Source organism: Ascaphus truei, chromosome 12, assembly GCF_040206685.1.
Source record: "Ascaphus truei isolate aAscTru1 chromosome 12, aAscTru1.hap1, whole genome shotgun sequence".
Lineage (NCBI taxonomy): Eukaryota > Metazoa > Chordata > Amphibia > Anura > Ascaphidae > Ascaphus > Ascaphus truei.
The window spans coordinates 38,091,013-38,110,276 of record NC_134494.1 but is presented as its reverse complement, the minus strand read 5'-3'; the positions used below and the strand labels follow the sequence as shown (position 1 = coordinate 38,110,276).

The window sequence follows — 19,264 nt, the reverse complement described above, 5'->3', positions numbered from 1 at the left end:
TATGGACTCAGCCTTATGCAGAACGAGGGGACATATAATATATATACGACACACAAATCAATTTTGTATTAGGTTTTATATATTTAGCACACACACATACACACTAAATATATAATACTCTGAGCATTAAAAATAACAGGTAGAAGAATCTATTTTAGGGCCTGTAGCAATGACTGGATAATAATGGCTCATTGTAATGGCACAGCTCCCTGCTTCACTGCAACCCTGGCTGGAGGTGTGAAAGACGTCAAAGGCAGCACGCGTGACTTCCGGGGCCGCCTCTCATCGGTCCCGCCCACCAGATCATTCCCCTATCGCCGCCGTGCTTCGGAGCGTTTGGGCGGGAAAACACCGTTGACGGAAGTGACGTAGCCGCATTGGAGAAGTTGCCAGCGCCATTTTGAGGTGCGAAGTAAAAATGAACTGCAGCTTGTGGTGGGCGGTGTTATAGGCCGAGGCGGTGTCGGGGAAACTCTTTTAATTACTTTGTCTTAGTGCTGGTGGGGGAGAGGGTCTGGCGGCCCCTCCATAACATGATACCTAAAATACCAGCAGAATTCTACATGTATGTGAACTGTAACGGCTAAATAACTACTATAGTTAATGGCACACAGTGAGAAATGTAATAAAAATTAACGTGACCACAGACCCTCCAACACTGTGCACTGTCAATGTGATATTCAGGAGTTTACAAGCAAGTGGGCAGCTTCTGTGGAGGCTTTGTAACACGTGCAAGTTATTATACACAGAATTTAGCAAACATTAGACGAGAAACCCAAAGACAGGAATTAGAATACCTTAGATATGAAGGCACTCGGGGTATATAACCAGAATTTGCTGCAGTCCAAATGTTTTTGCATGAGAAAAAGTCAGTGTATAAAAACAGCATAAAATCGCACACGCACCGAGTGGCAATGAATAATGATAATATAGCACATACCTCAATTGTTTAGTACGCCAGTATTCCAGTCCTGGAATAACTTAACGTACGTAGTACCCGGGTACACAATGGACTCAATCTAAGAGACGCCTAATAACACAAAATATATAAGAACAAGGTGTGCAATATTACCCATAGCCTAAGAAATATATCATCTGTAAATGAAGCGGCTGCAAGACCTGGCATTAAGAATTTTAAAAACAAGGGGGGATAGGGAGTGATCAACTTAAATCTTGCTAAATAACTTAAACAGTCATTCGATAATTATGAGTGGGTGCAAACTGTGAACTGAAAGTGAATCAGTAAAAAAGGGGACACAAAATAATTGTGTACCAAGGAAAATTCACTTAAATGCACACCTCTCTATTCCATAAAATTTAACCTTTATTGCTATTAATTTAAAACATATTATCGAGTGTTCGTGTAAGTGTAATAAAAATATATTAAACAAAATTAAACAGCAGTGACAATCCCTGAGATATATACTGCCACTCATATGCTTAATTAGCAATGAGATGGTAGGTAGGATGACCACCTGTCCCCCTTTTGCCGGGACAGTCCTGGTTTTTCGAGAGCTGTCCCGGGTTTCCTGTGTGTCCCGGAAATGTCCCGGGTTTTCCTCAATGTGTCCCCGTTTTTTTTTTGTCGCCGGCGGTGCGCGAGTAAGCTGCGGTGCGCTGTGCGCGGTGCACGAGTCTGCGGCGGCGCGGAGGAGGAGACTGCAGCAGCCCGGCTGGTAAGTATTTTTTTTTTTAATGCCAGGGGTTGGGCTTGTGTTACGTGGGAAATGGGTCTTGCTGATTTTATGCGGCCTGGCATTGTACAAAGCCCCCCCCCCCCGGCAGTTTCCTACCTTGTTGGCCAATCCCCTGCGTCCCGGCATTAAGCCCCGCCCCCGGCATCATCCTTCGCCAAGGCCCGGCATGTGGGAATGGATAGAAAGAAGGGTGCCGTGAGGGGGTTGGCAGGGCCAGGGTGCTTGAGGGGCGGGGGGCAGGGCCAGCGTGCCTGGGGGGGGTCGAGACCAGGGGGTGGGGCTTCCGCTTCCTGCGGCAGAGCACACGTGGTGTGTGTCTCTGCCCGCTCCTGGCTCCTCTGCGCGGTGTCTCCCCCCCTCTGCCCGCCCGGGGTGATATGAGGTGGGTTTTTAGTGCCTTTGCCTCCTGTCCTGGCGCTCTCTTCCCCTGCGGTCCCCTTGGTGCGGGAGATGGGCGCGGGGGCGGGCAGTGGTGTCTGCGCGGTGTCCCCCCATTCTGCCCCGGGAACCCGTGGCTGCCTGCCGGGGGAGGGGGGCGGCAGTTTGTACCTTTGCGTCCCGGCGCTCCCATCCCCCTCCTCCCCCCCTTGGTGCGGGAGATGGGGGTGGGTGCAGGGGGAGGCGGGGAGCCGCCTGCTCGTGGCTGCCTCTGTCTGTACTCCAGTGTGTGTGTACCTGTGTGTGTGTGTGTGTGTACCAGTGTGTGTGTGTACCTGTGTGTGTGTGTGTACCAGTGTGTGTGTGTGTACCACTGTGTGTGTGTGTACGTACCAGTGTGTGTGTGTGTGTCTCCCTGTATCCCCCTCTCTCCCTCTCCGTCTCCCCCTCTCTCCCTCCCCGTCTCCCCCTGTCTCCCCCTCTCTCCCTCCCCGTCTCCCCCTCCCTGTCTCCCCCTCCCCGTCTCCCTCTCTCTCTCTCCCCGTCTCTCCCTCCCCGTCTCCCCCTCTCTCCCTCCCCGTCTCCCCCTCTCTCCCTCCCCGTCTCCCCCTCTCTCCCTCCCCGTCTCCCCCTCTCTCCCTCCCCGTCTCCCCCTCTCTCCCTCCCCGTCTCTCTCTGTCTCTCTCACCCTCTCTATGTCTGTCTCTCTCTCACCCTCTCTATGTCTGTCTCTCTCTCATCCTCTCTCCCACCCTCTCTCTCACCCTCTCTCTCTCACCCTCTCTCTTCCTGTCTCTCTCTCCCTGTCTCCCTCACCCTCTCTCTCTCTGTCTCTCTCACCCTCTCTCTCCCTGTCTCTCACCCTCTCTCTCTCTGTCTCTCCTTGTCTCTCTCCCTCTCTCTCTCCCTCTCTCTCTCACCCTCGCTCTCCCTGTCTCTCTCTCCCTCTCTCACCCTCTCTCTCCCTGTCTCTCTCACCCTCTCTCTCTGTCTCCCCGTCTCTCTCTCCCCGTCTCTCTCTCCCTGTCTCTCTCTCCCTGTCTCTCTATCCCTGTCTCTCTCTCCCTGTCTCTCACCCTCTCTCTCCCTGTCTCTCACCCTCTCTCTCCCTGTCTCTCACCCTCTCTCTCCCTGTCTCTCTCCCTCTCTCTCTCTCCCTCTCTCTCCCTGTCTCTCACCCTCTCTCACCCTCTCTGTCTCTCTCACCCTCTCTCTCTGTCTCTCTCACCTGTTCTGTCTCTCTCACCCGCTCTGTCTCTCTCACCCGCTCTGTCTCTCTCACCCGCTCTCTCTCTGCCTCTCTCACCCTCTCTCACCCTCTCTCTGTCTCTCTCACCCTCTCTCTGTCTCTCTCACCCTCTCTCTGTCTCTCTCACCCGCGCTCTCTGTCTCTCTCACCCGCTCTCTCTCTGTCTCTCTCACCCTCTCTGTCTCTCTCACCCTCTCTATCTCTCTCACCCTCTCTCTCTGTCTCTCTCACCCTCTCTCTGTCTCTCTCACCCGCTCTCTCTGTCTCTCTCACCCTCTCTCTCTGTCTCTCTCACCCTCTCTCTGTCTCTCTCACCCGCTCTTTCTCTGTCTCTCTCACCCTCTCTCTCTCTCTCTCTCTCTGTCTCTCTCACCCTCTCTCTCTCTGTCTCTCTCACCCTCCCTGTCTTATCTTATCTGCCGTATACCTACACCGAAGTAACCTACCCTGCTTTCTTCCAGATCTGACTCAAGTTTCACGCGGGAGACCTCGGAAGACAGGTAGGGAACACCTCCCCTCCAGTATAGTACCTTGAGGGACTGCGGATCAGGTAAGATCCCAGGCGGGATTGCTGCTTTAGAAATTGTGAAGAGGCGGCATCCTGACACTGGTTAAGGGGTTCAGAATCATTCACATCTGTTTTTTTTTGTTCGATTAGTGAGGTCAACACACACACACACACACAACTATGTAACAAGGACTAATGGTAGTAAAGTATAAGTGTACTACAATAAATAAACTGTTATGTAAAAAAAAAAAAATGTTCCGGTTTTTCATTTTCAAAATCTGGTCACCCTAATGGTAGGGATAGAGACTGCAGATCAGCGAGGTGGAAATAACCACCAATATCAACAGTTGAACACAGTTTGATGAGGAAGAGCCAAATTGATCAAATAACTCTCAAAGTACATACTATGAACACATATTAAGGATCCTTGCTGCATTATATGCTGTGGTACTCCATTAGAAGTATATATTTATACATCAACCATTCACACACAGCGTGGTGTGGCCAATGCAACATCTTAGCATTGTGCCTTATTAATACTGTATTGAACATTAATATGTGTTCATAGTTTGTACTTTGAGAGTTGTTATTTGATCAATTTGGCTCTCCCTCATCAAACTGTTCAACTGTTGATATTGGTGGTTATTTCCACCTCGCTGATCTGCAGTCTCTATCCCTACCATCTCATTGCTAATTAAGTATAGGAGTGGCAATATATATCTCAGGGATTGTCACTGCTCTGTTTAATTTTGTTTAATATATTTTTATTACACTTACACGAACACTCGATAATATATGTTTTAAGTTAATAGCAATAAAGGTTACATTTTATGGAATAGAGAGGTGTGCATTTAAGTGAATTTTCCTTGGTACACAATTATTTTGTGTCCCCTTTTTTACTGATTAAGAATTTTACCAATAAAAATTTGATTTATTTGCATATACGTATATATTCATTAAATAGGGGGTAGTATTAGCTTCCTTTTAATAATCCGCTAAACATATATCAAATCATTCATTGATCTGCAAAGTGCTGTAATTAGCTGAAGGCGTCAAACAATGGCGGGAATCCAAGAAATAGATACAAAAGGTTCACCTGGTTTTAATAGGTACAAGACTTTAAAAAAATAGCGATAGTTTGGTTGGAGTGCGGCAGACATTTAATTGACAATACTGCTTATTGATCGGGACACTGTCTAATATTTGGGGCGCAATGTGAAGTTTTTACTTCCCTGTAAATAGAAGTTCCCACATGACATTGCAAGTTAAATGCCCATATTTAATAATCTTCCCTTTGCTGGAGAAGAGACCAGCTCCATTTCAATGAATGGGACCCAAATCTTCTCCGGCATGGGGAAAGCGACTTATTGTAAACAGGCCAGTAAAGAATCGTTCAGTTTACTCCCCAATCGGTTTCGTTCCTCCATCAGGACATGGGGTTCCCAATGAGGCAGACTTGGCTGTGCTCCGTGTCTACATCAAACAGATAACTCTGTCCTGTATTAAGGTTGATGTCCTCCGTAATGCCGGGAATTTTTTTATACATTGAAATAAATAAACTGCAGAAAGAAAAAAAGTTACAAGCGCAGTCAAAAAGGGGTAGTGGTAAACTAAACACTTTTAATTTTTAATCATGTCCTTAAGATCACAATCAAGGACAACAGCAAATTCACAATATAAATAACCAAAAACAATGTTGAAATAAATGATGATGTGCAAATGAAGCTGCTTAGCAATCTTCACTCAATGGGTCTCCAAAGGGTTAAAAGCGGGAGAATCCCGGTGGAAAGTCAGGGTCCTGAAAAACGTTCACTGCCCGGGCAACTGTCGGTATAGAGGGGTACCCCAGGGCTGAGCCAATACTCAATGTGCTCACCCTGAATCCACTGCTGGTCCGTGGGGGTCCGATGGCTCTCTCCAATCCCGCAGCTCACTCCGGTCACGCTGACCAGGTAAATGGCACCGCACAGCCCTCCGGGTGTCCGGGTCTGACGTCACTTCCGGCTATGATGCACAGACCCTTCCCGGTTGTCTCTGGGCTGTGTCTGGCCCACTCCGATCCTCCTCCACAGTAGTATTGGCCGATATACAGGCAAACAAGCCTAGAGCAGGTGCTGCTGCCAGGAGCCCAATTCGTGGTGTTGCTTGCTCCGCTCCACTGCACCAAATGAAAGCATAAACCCTATGCTCCTCCTACGCGTTTCACCATTAGATGGCTTCGTCAGGGATATCACAGCACCAGTCCAATGATGATTTATAGCCTTGCTAATTGCAAATTCTCAAATTGATCCTCATTAAACTTGATGACATTGATTAATTGATCCTAATATTGATACATATAATTGAAGTATATGTGGATAAAAAGTATGCTAGACAGATAAAAACACTTGTTTTACTATGTATACATATATAAACACCATAAACACTTATAGTTTAAACAAATGGAATGAGGATCGGAGTGGGCCAGAGTGAGGTGCGGGATTGGAGAGAGCCATCGGACCCCCACGGACCAGCAGTGGATTCAGGGTGAGCACATTGAGTATTGGCTCAGCCCTGGGGTACCCCTCTATACCGACAGTTGCCCGGGCAGTGAATGTTTTTCAGGACCCTGACTTTCCACCGGGATTCTCCCGCTTTTAACCCTTTGGAGACCCATTGAGTGAAAATTGCTAAGCAGCTTCATTTGCACATCATCATTTATTTCAACATTGTTTTTGGTTATTTATATTGTGAATTTGCTGTTGCCCTTGATTGTGATCTTAAGGACATGATTAAAAATTAAAAGTGTTTAGTTTACCACTACTAAGGCAGATCGGTTCATGTAAAAAGGATCCGGGCTCCCGTCCTCCTCTCTCTACCCCTCAATGAGAGCAGAACGCAACTTCCATGGTGGATCAATTCACCCCTTTCCCTATCTGTAATGTTCAGCGGTAGTCAGAAGTAAGATGTATCATATAGCTTTAACGATCATTTATTTATGGGATAAATGTTCATGTTAAATACCTTCCAGATTGTTATTTTTTTTTTTTTTTAGCATGAATTTAAGAAGTTAATGTCTTTTCCCTATTGTCAACAAAGAATCCCCAATGCATATCCAACACGACAACTTATTTAGTTAATTTCTATAGGGTTTTTTCTTCTCACAAGTGTAGGTCATCTAGTTCAGTCTTTTGGCCAAAACATTTAGTGAAAGAATTGAACACTAATACTCGTTAGTTAACCCTTTGAGTGCCCTAGGATGTAGCTATTATGTCATGGGGTCTTGCACGCTGGGTCCCCCATAACCTAGTAGCTATGTCCCACCAAAAAGGTTTGTTTTCTTAAGGGAGATCGCATCCGGCGCTCAGGACACGATCTGCCCTGATGACGAAACAGAAGGGGGATGACTGCTCCCCCTTCCGTTTCAATATCAGTGACGTAGCGATCACGGTACTGGTTATGTGATCGTGAGTGACGGAATGCCCCGAGACACTAGCCTTGCAGCCCCACTGGTTAAAGTGGCAGTCTCATGCAGCAGGCAACAAAAAGCACATCAAATTCAAGTACTCTTAAAAATATACGTCACCGCGTTTTTATTTATTTTCTTCTTTTCCATCATCAATAGTGATGCTAAAATAAGCATGTGTCACTCAAGCTTCATCCTGTTGACACGTATGGGGAAAATGGCAGCCATAGTCTGTGATTTTGGAGGCTGATATCTCTGAACTGCAACATCATCTTAAAAATAAAATGGCTGCATTTAAAATAAATTAAAAAAAGATAAGTACCCGGGACTGCACCTTTAATGCAGCCATTTAGGCAAACCTTGAGTAAATTATATACAGTAAATCACAGTTACTACTGCATTGTGTTTTGCAGATCATTAACAAAATGGATGAAGATGGTATAAAAACAGAGACGACTTCTTACACCTTCCAAGGTTCTTTTGAAACCGTGCTCTCCTTCCAGCTGTTAGAGTTTAAAACAAGTTTATTTGAAGCTGTAGAAGAACTACGTATGGGACGGGTAGGAGCGGCAGTTTAATTGCTGGAATTTTTTTGTCCCATGTATCCGCACCTTTTAATCTGCTTATGAATGAAAGATGTCTTAGTTATTTCATGTGTAAGAGGAAATGACGCAGCAGCACTCTGAATATAAAGCAAAGAACAAATAAATGTATTACTCGCGCAACAAAAATGCCAACATTTCAACCCCCTCTCTCGGGGTCTTGCTCAGCGCTGCTGCACTCTTGGGCTAGGCTTATAGTGCCAGTGACGGCGACGAAAGGCTACGGTCGCTGTATAAATCAAATTGAGATGACTTCCAGCGATTGCATCCAAGCCATCGCGCTTACTATAAGCGCACGCGACAGCAGCAATGCATTTGTTTTGACGCAACGTCGCGTCGCTTTCGCTAGCACTATAAGCGCAGCCTTACACATACATTTTAAGGGATTTGGGCAATCCCTGTGCAGAACTAGGACCCAACATTTGAATTTTCTTTTATTTTGATTGTCAAAGCTAAGCTCATTTAAACGGCTTCTGGGGGTAAGACACCAGTGACCTGCACTCTGAAACCCCCTGTAGTTTATGCAATGTAAAATTAATATATAGATTGAGTTGGTATAGCTAGCTAAATATGCATCATTGTGTTGGTTATATAATATTTGTTATGGGCACTGGAAGCTAAGATAAATGAATCTAACATTAATCGTGTTGCAGTATGTATACAGTAGGCCTACATATCCATTTGATAACTAACGAGAATAGAAATCCGTGAAGAAACTCAAGATTCTTTACAGATTGTAGAAACCTTTTATTAGACAAACGGGAAAACAATAAGCGTACAAGACTAGATAAACGATTTTCATAATACATTAATAATATAACTAATATGTATGTGTGGTTATAAGGGTAATCCAGTAAAAGCAATCACAACCTGCACAGAATTACATATCCGCTTAGACCTGTCAAATTCCAAGTAATTTTAATGTTCTAAGTTACGGCTGAAAATAAACAACTTTAAAGTGGAATGTTTATGTGAGCTATAAATCTGTGCTGTAAATAACTTTCTTTGTTACATGGGGAAAGTTGTTATATGTGGGTATCCATTTTATAGAGAGTATCTCCGTAATATATGAAACAGCCAGAGAGTGAAAGAAGGATATGATTAAGTAGTATGAGAAATAAGTTATTTTGTAGGAGGTAGAAGTTTTTTTTTTTTTTTTTTTTCTTCAAAAACACAAAAAGTAGCAATCAGCAGTTCTGGTTTTGTGAACATAAGCCATCTGTATTCTGTCCCTAAATCAGTTCAGGGTCAACAATTAAGGGGCCTGACCAATCCTCTGCCCAGCTTGTAAAACTACAGCCTGAAGCAAACATTTTAAAGAAGACTTGACACTTTGTAAAGGTTAGAACGGGTAAATAAACCATCAAATGACTCCTCTTTTATTGTTATGATAGTGTTTTTATAAAAACACTTAAATGCTTGTAGTCCTAAGGCATGTAATAAAAAATAAACACCATAAAGGTCTTCTATTCCCTGTTACTTTATTCTCAGCTTCCCCCGATTTTTTTTTTTTTTTGTAATGTAGTTTGGAAGTTTTTTTTCTTTACACGTCATCTTGCAGAGAAAAAACTTCTGAAGTTTAGAATACATGCATAATTTAACACAAGCAATAAAATCAGTTATTTGCATCAATCATGTAAAGTAAAATTATGTATTAAAGAGTAAACTTCCCGGATAAATGTGGACGTGTAAAATAACGCCGGGGATTCTTGATTATCTAAATTGCCTCTTTCATATATGAGGCTAAAGGGTCAAATGATGCCGCGGGGTCATGTAATGTCATGTCACGTGACCCGCAGCGTCATTTGACGCGTGTCACGTCACATGGCCCCGTGGCGTCGTTTGATGCCGCGTTGCGATGGACATGAGTGATGCTGGCAGAATCAAGGTAAGTATAGTGTTGCAGAGGCCTCACGCGATCCCCCAGCATTTCATTGAAAAGATTGGTTATGTTTGTATTGTTCTACTACTGCAGAGCTGTATATCATGTCACGAGTGTGTAATAATGAATTTAAAGTAAGACATTTGAAAAATAACCTCTGCTTTGTTAAATTGATTAATTATTTTTCCATGTATAATTTGTCTTCTTTGCATAAATGTGACTAATACTAGTAGCACATTTTAATAACATTTGGAAACAGATAAGATTCTACTCCCCCTCCCATTGAAAGTTAAAAGGCAGACAATATAATAAGCTTTGGTCATCTATGTAGTAAAAAAATTAAGATGCTTTCTGATTCAATGTTTGCACATCAACTTGCAATATTGCCCCCTCCCTCCACCCCAGGAAAAAAACAACAAAAAAGGAATTACCCGTCTTTTTCCCACAAATATAACTATATTCATTAACATTAATATAGCCAGAAATTCAGTGCAGTAATACAAATAATTTTCCTATAAATTGACATAAAACATTGCAAAAAATATTGCGGCACATTTATCTCTTGAGTTAAAATGTTATTAAAACCTTACATGAATGGTACGTAATAAGATTTCTTACAAAACCCTGACAAAAGTGCTATCTTTTATGTTTAAAAAGAGTGCAAGCATTTCACCTCGGAAGAGGTTATGGAGGTAATCAATAATTTGAAACCCTCTAAGGCCCCGGGTCCTGACGGATTCTCTAATCTTTACTATAAAAAATATAAACAACAATTGACACCTCATCTACTACGCATGTTTAACCAAGTATTGGAGGGAACCCCCTTCCCTCGACATATGCTTCAAGCGTCCATCTCAGTAATACCCAAACCGGGAAAAGACCTGCAGGATTGTGGTAGTTATAGACCAATTTCCCTGATTAATTCGGACATTAAAATCTATGCTAAATTATTGGCCAACCGTTTGAGTCTAGTCCTTCCCAGGCTGGTGCACCCAGATCAAGTCGGGTTTATCACGGGCAGGCAGGCAGCGGATAATACCAGACGAATCATTGATCTGTTAGAAATAGCCAATACAAGATCAATTCCAGTTATGGCGCTCAGCCTGGATGCAGAAAAGGCATTTGATAGGATAGACTGGCCATACTTAGAGGCTACGCTTGGAGCGTTTGGACTGGGGGAGAGGGTGACGAGAGCTATTTTGGCCCTATATTCAGATCCGTCAGCGAGGGTGACCCACCGAGGATTCGTCTCGGATCCCTTTTCAATTAGAAGCGGCACGAGACAAGGCTGCCCGCTCTCCCCACTTCTCTTTGCTTTGTGCATGGAACCCCTGGCTGCTCAGATTAGAGACAGTAGAGACATCTCAGGTATTGTCATTGGAAGCCAGTCGCATAAGGTGGCACTATATGCGGATGATGTATTCCTGAAAATCGCTAAACCCCTTACCTCTCTGCCAAACCTATTTGGCTTACTCGGGAGGTTTAACAGGATCTCTGGTTTCAAAATCAATCAGGCTAAATCAGAGGCTATGAACATAAATTTGCCAAAACCATTGGAGAAGCTGATCACCCTCAACTTTAATTTTGCATGGCAACAGAATCAAATTAAATATTTGGGAATCAACGTCACAAAGACAGCCAAGCTGCTATACCAGGCCAATTACCCTAAATTAATAAGCACCCTGAAAGGGGACATACGGCGATGGGCTACTCATAAAATCTCTTGGATCGGAAAGATCCACTGCATTAAGATGAACCTGCTTCCCCGCCTTCTTTATCTGTACCAAACCCTACCGGTGCCGATACGATTGAAGGAAACCCTCGCGCTTCAATCAGAAATAGATAAATTTATCTGGGGAGGTAAGAAGGCGAGAGTAGGCAAGCAGATAATGCGTAGACAAACGGGGGCAGGGGGGCTGGCGGTACCTTGCTTGTTCTCATATTATAAAGCGGCACAATTATGCTAAATTGTGCAATGGCACGCCGACCCGGACTCAAAACGATGGGTCGAGATAGAACAGGAGATTTGCTCCCCAATTGACTTGAAACACCTAATCTGGCTACCTAAAAAGGTGCGATCGGGCACCAAATGGCCGCTATCCTCAATGACCAACTCACTCTCGGTGTGGGAGAGTACAAGGCTTAAGTGTTCTCTGACCCATCAAAAATCTGGTATGACCCCCCTATGGGATAATCCATTATTTGCTCCGGGACTGAACGGTCCTAATTTCGCAATCTGGAAAGCTAACCATCTCAACCGATTAACAGATCTGGAGGGTAGAAGAGGCATACAAACTTTTGATCTACTAAAATCTGATAACAATATCCCGAATGCTGAATTCTTTAGATACCTCCAGATCAGAGCATTTTACCAGGCATATCAACCAATAAGCCCATTGACAAATTACGAAAAGCTCTGTCGCTCAGTGACAACCACTAAGGGACTCATATCGCAGTTATACAAAGAAGTGATGGGTTCGGGAGTAGAAGTGGCGGAAAAACTGGGTTATATGACCAGATGGGAGTCTGACCTAGGGGAGGAGCTGGAATTAGAGGAGTGGACAAAAATTACGACTGCGGTCTCCAAGAGCTCCATATGCACGACCCTACGGGAGAACGCATATAAAGTAATGATGAGATGGTACTACACCCCCACAAAATTAGCTAAATTTCTGCCCGGTTACTCCCCATTGTGCCCCAGACAATGTGGACAGCAAGCAGACCTGTTACACATGCTGTGGTCTTGCCCCAAAATAGTCGGAGTCTGGGAACAAATCAAAGATTGGCTAACTAGAATCCTAGGCGTTGAGGTCCCATTGGACCCATGGTTGTTCCTTCTGAACAGACCACACAAAGACCTATCCAAACATACCCATAAACTGATATCCCACTTTGCAACGGCAGTGAGGGGAGAGATCACAGCACGCTGGAAACAAAATACGATCCCATTAATAGCAGCAATTCGGAATAGAATCTGGACGGTCTGTCAGATGGAAAAACTGACCAGCCTCGTACAAGACACAGGCGAAAATTACCTAAACGTCTGGATACCATGGCTGTTCCAGACAGACATACCGGGGGTAAACAGGTCCACAATCTGGCAATGATAGAGAGAAATGCGTTCTCCCGTGGTAGTGCAGCACAAACACAAATAATGACACTAAAAATAAGAGACAGACGGGAGATATAGAGAGCCCCATGAGGGGGGCGCAGATGGAACCGGTGAGATCCCAGCCACCCCCTGTAAGAGATTGGCTGAAGGTGATAAGGCACGCAGCGGAACCACGGTAGAAGATACTTCCCTCCCCCCCTCCCCACCCCCCCCTGTTTACCCTACGCGTAGCTTAGAGATGTTTGTTTGTCTGTATGTCCCCCCCCAGTCTGTCCTGTGCATAGCTAGAATACATGGACACTGGATTTTGTTCTGATTTTGTGATGGATAACAATGTATGCAATGCCTGATGTACATGTGACCTTCTAACAAAACTTAAGTTGAAAAAAAAAAAAAAAAAGAGTGCAAGCTTTGAGGACCAGTCAGGTGCCATTTTCAGGCAAGTTTTTCCAAAATAAACTGAAATAGCATGACATATTTCTTAATGCCATATCAGTTTATGCTCTACGGGCTAATATGATATCATCTGTTGCTGTCAACTACAGTTACATAGTAGATGAGGTTGAAAAAAGACGTGCGTCCGTCAAGTTTAACCAATGCTAAATTTAGACAACAGATACTTTATCCTATATCTATACTTACTTATTGATCCAGAGAAAGGCAAACAAAAAAACCCATTAAGGGGAAAAATAAATTCTTTCCTGACTCCAATAATTTGCAATCAGATTACACCCTGGATCTACAACCTTCCCATGTTTACTTATTTGGTATATCCCTGTATACCTTTCCTTTCTAAAAAGATGTCCATTCTTTTTTTGAACACATTTATTGTATCTGCCATCACAGTCTCCATGGGTGATGAATTCCACATTGTAGATGCCCTTACTGTAAAGAACCCTTTCCTTTGTTGCTTGTGAAATCTCCTTTCCTCCAACCTTAAGGGATGCCCCCTAGTCATTTATACTGCCCTTGGGATGAATAGTTCATTTGAAAGCTCCTTGTACTGTCCCCGAATATATTTGTATATAGTTATCATATCCCCTCTTAGATGTCTCTTTTCTAATGTAAATTAATCTAACTTAGCTAGCCTCTCCTCATAAGATAGATTGTCCATCCCCTTTATTAATTTGGTGGCTCTTCTCTGCACTCTCTGTAGTTCCAGAATGTATTTTCTAAGGAGTGGTGCCCAAAATTGTACTCCATACTAAAGGTGTGGTCTTACTAATGCTTTGTAAAGGGGCATAATTATGTTTACTTCCCTTCCATCCATTGCCCGTTTAATATAAGATAAGATCTTGTTTGCCTTTGCAGCTACTGTATGACTTTGGGCACTATTGCTAAGCCTGCTGTCTACAAGCACTCCTAAATCCTTTTCCATCAAGGATTCCTCCAATTTATCCCCATTTAATGTGTAAGTCGCCAGTTTATTCTTGCATCCCAAATGCATAACCTTACATTTATCTGTATTAAACCTCATCTGCCATTTACCTGCCCACATTTCCAGTCTCTCCAAGTCCTTCTGGAGAGAAATTACACCCTGCTCTGATTCTACTACCTTACACAATGTATTATCATCAGCAAAGATGGAGACTTTGCTCTCGATGCCAACCTCAAGGTCATTAATAAACAAGTTAAAAAGCAGGGGTCCCAGTACCGATCCCTGAGGTACTCCACTCACGACTTTAGCGCAACCTGAAAAAGTTCCATTTAGGACAACCCTCTGTTGTCTATCTGTTGTGTTCTCACAGTGGTGAGAAAAAGTTTGTGAACCACTTAGGATTTTCACATATTTGAAACCTGAAATGTTATTAGATCTTAATCTAAATTCTAATAATAAATAAAAATAACCTGATCCAACAAATTAAATATTCAATATCCATGTGTGAAAAAGTATGTGAACCTTTAGATTCAGTACCCCTTTAGCAGCAATGACTTCAACTAAGTGTTTCCTGTGTTTCTTTTATAGATCAGCTTGTATGTTTAGGATCATTGGCTTGCTGCATGACACTCTTTCGCTTCAGCTTCAGCTCACAGACGGAAGGCCTGACATTCTCCTTTAGAATATTCTGATACAATGCAGAATTCATGGTTGTGTCAATGATGACACGTACAGGTCCTGATGCAGCACAGTAGCCCCAAACCATCACACGCCCACCACCATGCTTGACAGTTAGAATGAGGTTCTCCTGTTCGAACGCAATTGTGTTTTCGCCAATTATAGCATTTCTCATTGAGACCAAAAAGTTCTATCTTTCACTCGTCTGTCCAGAGAACATTGTTCCAGAAATCTTGTGGATCATCTATGTGCTCTTTGGTGAACTTCAGATGGGCAGCAATGTTCTTTTTAGAGAGCAGTGGTTTCCTTCTGGCTATCCTTCCATGAACACCATTCTTGTTCAGTGTTTTTCTGATAGTTGAGTCAAGAACACTCACATTAGACAAGGCGAGAGTGGCCTGCAGATCCTTGGCTGTTACTCTGGGGTTCTTTGTGACTTCCTGGATGATTTGCCGGTTTGGTCTTGGAGAGATTTTAATTAGAAAGTGAATATTTAAAACTTTAAGTGCAAGTATTTATATCACCATGTAAGGGAAATGCAGCGGGTTGAAGGGTGTTTCTCAACAGCCCTTAGGTAGACACCTTCAAAAAGCTCCAAAGTGCAAACTTCCCTCAAACATGTAAAAAGAAAATAACATAGTGCAAATGTGTAACAAATTTAAAATTGAGTTATAGCTCTTATGAAGGCTCACTCACGTGGTGGAAGCGATATTTAGGCGTTTGTCAGATTGTATCTGGTATGGATCATGAGTAAGTGTAGCAGGAAATCTCCAGATCATAGAACAAAATAGAGGTGTTTATATAGTGTAAATCAGTTTTATAGTTAAATACAAATGAGCAGTGAGCCCATTCAACTCACATGCTCCAGGTATATAATAAGCCTTTGGACCACTCGGGGTCTAATGGTGTCGGTGTCCCGAACGTCCATGGCTGGCTCCAGTCTCGTAGTGTGTCTCACTTCTGGGTTCCTCGGCGGATGACGTGACGATGACGATTGGGCCAATGGAAACCTCCGATTCCAGCTTCTTTGATGCGAGTGACAGGGGACGGCTCGGCTGCGCTTGTAGTACTCACGGGTTTCAGTGGTCCCTATCACTCAATTTAAAATTTGTTACACATTTGTACTATGTTATTTTCTTTCTTTTTACACGTTTGAGGGGAGTTTGCGTTTTGGAGCTTTTTGTGCTGTCTGACTGGAGACTGGTGCTCTCACGGGGGGCTGGATCTCTCACCGGAGACTGACGCTCTCTTTTTTTGTAAATTCTTTATTTATAATCCACAATTTTATAATATTTAACATATACAAAACAATACAGCATAACTTAAACCATGTCAGGGTTTTTACCCTTTCCACTCTGCGGTCTACAGTCAGCCATACTTGGACTTATTGTATAATATCGTATCAACTAATCAGAGTACCGGATATACAATAACACATAAACTGACAGCATTGATACTAATAAAAACAAGCATAAGACTAACAATCTGACAAATAAAACATTAAATAAAATAATTAGTCAAAAAAAAAATTAAATAAACTAGAACAAGTCAATCCCATAAATAATAATACGGGTTTGTGAGGATCCTTGACGCCCGGCAGCCACGCACGTGTTCTTGCGCGCCTGCGAGCACGCGCGGGGCATCAGTTGGCCGAACTTCGGATCGGGTTCGCACGTGACGCTGCGAAGGTGGGCATTGGATCACGTTGCGCGCTCCCAGTGTGATGGCCCATGCCCGTGACGCGTGCGCGATGCTCCCGAGCTCCGTGGCAACAATCGATCTGCTTTTACAAGCTGCAGCTGTGCTTCAATCGATCCACCTATCTCAGGTTTCCGCTGAGGCCGCGCCTCCGCTCCACCCCCATGGGGATTGGCCCAGCCCTCTATATATATGGTCGCAAAAGAATGATCCCAGCGGTCACTGCTAGCCCTCCGTAAACTCAACCAAGCGTTATTGTATCAAAAAAACTTTATTGGTTCAAAATAGTGAACATGGAAGAACCTCTAACGCGTTTCATCCCGTGAAGGGACTTTATCAAAGAATTTTCTTCTTGGTGATTTACTCGGCGGTATGTGTTTCTATGTGTAGCCGTGTACTTCTATCAGTTTCTGCCTTATAACACCCACCTCGGTTTAGTCAATACACGTGTGCCTGGTTATACCTATATTCATTTCATATACTGCTGCAGTGTTGTGGTCACCTCCGTTAATCACCACACAGGATATTATGGGACTGTTTGCCTTATAGCAAGTTTTTGTAGCATCCGGACATTTGTGGGGTCATACCCTTATTTTCTACTGTATATATGCTTAGCTGAGCCACAGGCTCTTTGGCTGAGCATAGATTGTGTTACAGTGTTTACCACTCCTGTCTTGCCTCGCTCCAGTTTGTGCCTTGCTTCTAGTTAACCCTTCGTGTACCGACCCGGCTTGCCCCTGGACCATCTACTTTCTGGAACTCTGACCTTGGCTACCTCTGACCCTCCGCTCCTCACCAACCCAGACCACGGCATTGCACCTCGACCATCCTGCACTCTCCAAACCCGACCATGGCAAGTATTAACGACTACCCTGACCTCTCTACCCCAGACCCGGCTAGCACGACTACTCTACACTCTGGACATGATCCCCGTGTCTGTGGCTGGTGTGTTCATACTCCCATCTCAGTACAGGGGTCTTGTCTTGTTTGTGGTGAGCACAGCGTAACATGGTTATCCTTATTATCATTATTCTCACTATGGCAAATGTGTCCACTCTCAATCCTCTCACGGTGCTCTATTAGCCGTAAACTCTGACCATGGCAGCCAAATTGTTCAAATTTTAACCTAGTGTCAGTGGTTATCCTTGATTATTGTTCCATTTTCATGACCTTTCATACTCGACTCCCATTGTCCCATACTGGGTGCCTCCATTTTTTTCCAACTGGCCGCGATGGCACATCTTGCTGCATTTAGCATATGTATTAATAGAGATTTCCTAATTCTGTGCCCCTTGGCCCCTTCTCTGTTTAGCAATATAACACTCGGGTCGTTGGGGATTCTAATCTTGGTAATATTAAAAATCTGCTGTAATATCATATTCCAAAACCGCTCTATTATCTTACACTCCCACCAGATATGAAGCATTGTTCCCACCTCCTCACTTATTGGAAGTTCCTGAGTAGCATTCTTTCAGCTTTTGTGGTGAGTAGTACCACCTATACATTATCTTATATCCATTTTCTAGGATATTCATTTGATATCGAGGAAGAGCTAGCATCACTCCATATCTGTGTCCACTCGAGTACAGAGTACTCCCTACCCAGTTCTTTTTCCCAGGCTAGTACAAACACTGGTTTAGTTTCAATATTAATTTCTAGTAATGCTCTATAGATATACAATATATTGTGCCTGCCTGCACCCCGCAAAACCAGTACTGTTTCAAAAGGATTCAGCACCCTTAATATATTTTTTTGTTTTTTTTTCCGTTCATATATTGTAAAATGTGCATATATTGCCATCTCTCCCCTTCTTTAAATTCGACCTGGTCCTGAAAGTGTTTAAAACATCAGGTCTCCCAGGCTTATTACACCCTCTTGACTCCACTTTTTAATTATTCCGGAGTCGAGCCCGTGGGGGAAAAACAGGGTTCCAACATATTGGGGTTAGTGTTAGTGCTGCGCCAATAGTGGGGTGTTCGTAAAAACCTCTAGGGTGATCAGTCTTCTTAAGCCATGGAGCCTTATTTGTATCTACTGTATTTCTTTGCAATAATTCTTTTCAATTTTCACCCAGAGTTTATTTTTAGTACAGTGAAACCATTCAAAAAGGGCATTCACTTGTGTAGCGAGATAATATTTGTTGATGTTTGGTAGCCCACCTTGTGATTTATGTTTTTGCAATGTTTTAGTATTGGTCCTTGCCTTTTTAAATTCTCAAATAAATGTAGTAATTTTACTTTGAAGTGTAGTAATATATTGCTTGGAAACTTTCACGGGGATAGCCTGGAACAAATACATAAGCTTCGGCAATATATTAATTTTAATACAATTAATTCTACCTATCCATGAGATAATATTTTTATTCCACCTTTTAAATTGTTTTCTATTGTTTTTACTAATGGAGTATAATTGGCCTGGATAAATCTTCTACTTTTGGTGTTATATTTATACCTAGATATTTTATACTCTTATTTTTCCACTCGAACGGGAAGTTTTCTTTAACTTAGACCGCCAACTCTTACGGAAGACTTATGTTTAGAGCCTTTGTTTTTGTTAAGTTAATTTTTAAATGAGATGCTAGACTATATTTGCCCAGAACATTCATTATACTTTGAAACAAAACCAGAGGGTTGGTTA

General features: G+C 43.3%; 1 protein-coding gene across 9 annotated transcripts in view; it reads left to right on the top strand.

Annotated features, from left to right (window-relative positions):
- The first annotated feature begins 357 nt into the window (after positions 1-357).
- CCDC73 (coiled-coil domain containing 73) overlaps positions 358-19,264 on the top strand; it is a 60,583-nt gene continuing 41,676 nt past the window's right edge. For 3 of the 9 annotated variants that reach the window (XM_075567355.1, XM_075567356.1, XM_075567349.1), the window contains exons 1-2: positions 418-565; positions 7,691-7,837. In XM_075567355.1, the coding sequence (XP_075423470.1) occupies positions 7,703-7,837 (135 nt within the window). In that variant the 5' untranslated portion in view covers positions 418-565; positions 7,691-7,702. The other 6 variants (XM_075567351.1, XM_075567350.1, XM_075567357.1 and 3 more) reach the window with 6 other exon arrangements.